Source organism: Hippoglossus hippoglossus, chromosome 1, assembly GCF_009819705.1.
Source record: "Hippoglossus hippoglossus isolate fHipHip1 chromosome 1, fHipHip1.pri, whole genome shotgun sequence".
Classification (NCBI taxonomy): Eukaryota; Metazoa; Chordata; class Actinopteri; order Pleuronectiformes; family Pleuronectidae; genus Hippoglossus; species Hippoglossus hippoglossus.
This window is the reverse complement of record NC_047151.1, coordinates 13,465,535-13,468,637: the sequence shown is the minus strand read 5'-3', so window position 1 is coordinate 13,468,637 and position 3,103 is coordinate 13,465,535. Positions and strand designations below refer to the sequence as shown.

General features: G+C 40.6%; 1 protein-coding gene across 3 annotated transcripts in view; it reads left to right on the top strand.

Moving 5' to 3' along the window:
* The window catches only part of pik3r5 (phosphoinositide-3-kinase, regulatory subunit 5), a 26,354-nt gene extending 23,872 nt beyond the window's left edge, over positions 1-2,482 (top strand). For all 3 annotated transcript variants that reach the window (XM_034593822.1, XM_034593813.1, XM_034593805.1), the window contains exon 18: positions 1,549-2,482. In XM_034593822.1, the coding sequence (XP_034449713.1) occupies positions 1,549-1,699 (151 nt within the window). In that variant the 3' untranslated portion in view covers positions 1,700-2,482. The remainder of the gene's footprint in view (positions 1-1,548) is intronic.
* The last annotated feature ends 621 nt before the right edge of the window (positions 2,483-3,103 follow it).

The window sequence follows — 3,103 nt, the reverse complement described above, 5'->3', positions numbered from 1 at the left end:
ATTTGATTTTTTATATATATAAAGAGAACTTTCATGTGAAACTCGCCAGTCTATTCTTGTTCTTAGAAATGAAGGCTATTCCATGCGAGAAATTGCGAAGAAACTGAAAATTTCCTACAACGGTGTGTACTACTCCCTTCAGAGAACAGCACAAACGGGCTCTAACCAGAGTAGAAAGAGAAGTGGGAGGCCCCGGTGCACAACTCAGCAAGAAGACAAGTATATTAGAGTCTCTAGTTTGAGAAATAGACGCCTCACAGGTCCTCAACTGGCAGCTTCTTTAAATGGTACCCGCAAAACGCCAGTGTCAACGTCTACAGTGAAGAGGCGACTCCGGGATGCTGGCCTTCTAGGCAGAGTGGCAAAGAAAAAGCCATATCTGAGACTGGCCAATAAAAAGAAAAGATTGATATGGGCAAAAGAACACAGACATTGGACAGAGGAAGATTGGAAAAAAGTGTTATGGACAGACGAATCAAAGTTTGAGGTGTTTGGATCACACAGAAGAACATTTGTGAGACGCAGAACAGGTGAAAAGATGCTGGAAGAGTGCCTGACGCCATCTGTCAAGCATGGTGGAGGTAATGTGATGGTCTGGGGCTGCTTTGGTGCTGGTAAAGTGGGAGATTTGTACAAGGTAAAAGGGATTTTAAATAAGGAAGGCTATCACTCCATTTTGCAACGCCATGCCATACCCTGTGGACAGCGCTTGATTGGAGCCAATTTCCTCCTACAACAGGACAATGACCCAAAGCACTCCTCCAAATTATGCAAGAACTATTTAGGGAAGAAGCAGGCAGCTGGTATGCTGTCTGTAATGGAGTGGCCAGCGCAGTCACCAGATCTCAACCCCATTGAGCTGTTGTGGGAGCAGCTTGACCGTATGGTACGCAAGAAGTGCCCATCAAGCCAATCCAACTTGTGGGAGGTGCTTCAGGAAGCGTGGGGTGAAATCTCTACAGATTACCTCAACAAATTAACAGCTAGAATGCCAAAGGTCTGCAATGCTGTAATTGCTGCAAATGGAGCATTCTTTGACGAAAGCAAAGTTTGAAGAACAACATTAATATTTTAAATAAAAATCATTATTTCTAACCTTGTCAATGTCTTGACTATATTTTCTATTCATTTTGCAACTCATTTGATAACTAAAAGTGTGAGTTTTCATGGAAAACACGAAATTGTCTGGGTGACCCCAAACTTTTGAACGGTAGTGTGTATATATATATATATATATATTACATTATATTTATATACACAGGACTTGAGGCTTCAACCAAAAGCTAATCAATCAACCAAAATCACATCACGTTAATGTGAAAGAGATGGCTGAGGCAGCTGCTGAACTTGGCATGTTTTGTTAGCATGAAAGCTGGTTATGATTTGTATACCAAGCATGAAACTGTGCGCCAGCACCAGGTGTCGGGCACGCCCACCATCAAACCTTAATGCAACGTTCCAGCGTCAACCACAGCCTTTACAAGAGTTCTTATCTGTCTAACTCTCATTTCTCTGCCTCTCTCTCTCTCTCTCTCTCTCTCTCTGAAGGTGTGAAATATCAGTGTGCTATAAAACCGACAGTTTCACCGACTGGAGACTAAGAAAATCCAGGACTTCCGCCCAAATCCAGCCTCTGCACCCGACCTTCTGCTCCCTCCTCTGCCTGCCCATCGTCACGTTCAGCGGGGCACTTCCCTGAGGCTGGTGACCTCTGGTTTGGGTGGGATATGGACACAGACTGCAGCGGAGCAGTGCACATTATGTCATGACTTTATCTTTTCTGCCCGGTGGAAACACATGGACGTGAGCAGAAGGGGTATAGCTTGAAAACTGCAGACCAGGCCGGCGTGTTAATACAAACACATGGTTTACTCCGGATACAGTACTTCAAATGATGATGAGTTCAAATTTGTATGTGCCGAGCAATCATTGACTATTGTTCAGGAAACAAGTTTCCGTCTTTGCGTTTCGGTTCCTCTTTTCCTTTTTTAAGAGAAGTGGCTTTAACCAGTAACATGAGAATTGAGTTTGGTCAAACAGGGTGAATGAACAAAGTCTGAGAGGACAAACATGTTCTACTGAGAGATGGACTGTGAAAATGTAGAGATCATCTTCGAGTCAAAACAAAATAACTTTTCTCAAGATCGACCTGCATGGACATGGAGGATCATGGGAAAACTTTTACACCTGCAGAGAAGACCGTACCATGCAATTATCAGTCTACGTGACTATATCTGAGAATGGACACTATTAATCTAAACAATGATCAATTTTGTAAAATATTGAATTACACAGCATATATTTTTTAATGTTTGTTGTAAATGTACTTAACATTTCTCCTAAGGAGTTACATCGATATCACTGTCTTAACTGGAGTTATAGATACAACCAGCAGGGGGCTCTGTTGACATTCCCTTTGATTTCACATGTTGTACAGATGAATCCAGAGTTGGTGACTTTAAATAAAGTTTAACTTTGTAAAGTTAGTGTCTAAACCATGTTTTATAAATAGTGTTCATCTCATGAGGGGATACGGATGGAAAATATATATTTCCAAACCAAAATGCACGTTTTTATTTTTAAAGAAATGACTTTTTTCTTGTCATGACATGTGTTGAATAAGTTTTGTTGCTGTAAAGGGATACTAACTGGATCACCTGACTCAACGTGAAATAGTTGCACTGCATAGACGTTTATTTTATGGAATGAAAGCACTTGAACATTAGATGAAATGAATTAGGTACTTTAATGCTGTCCTCTACTGTCCTTACACACCTTCTCTGACGGAATACTCCAAATGCAATATTGTTTTTTATAAATATATGTATGTCATTCATGCAATTCTATGTAAGTGATCATTAAAATATATGAATATATTTCTATATTTGAAATCTATGTCTCCTATTGCATATTAACTTTAACCTGATACATTTAACTGAGAGCTTTACTAAATTATAGATTTTCTATCTATCTATCTATCTATCTATCTATCTATCTATCTATCCTGAAACTCGTGTTCTACGGAGAATGTATGGTTAGGTGCGCCGATTGGTTCCCAGCGCTGTGTGACACCTCATTGGCTGGCAGCGGTAGTGGGCGTGCC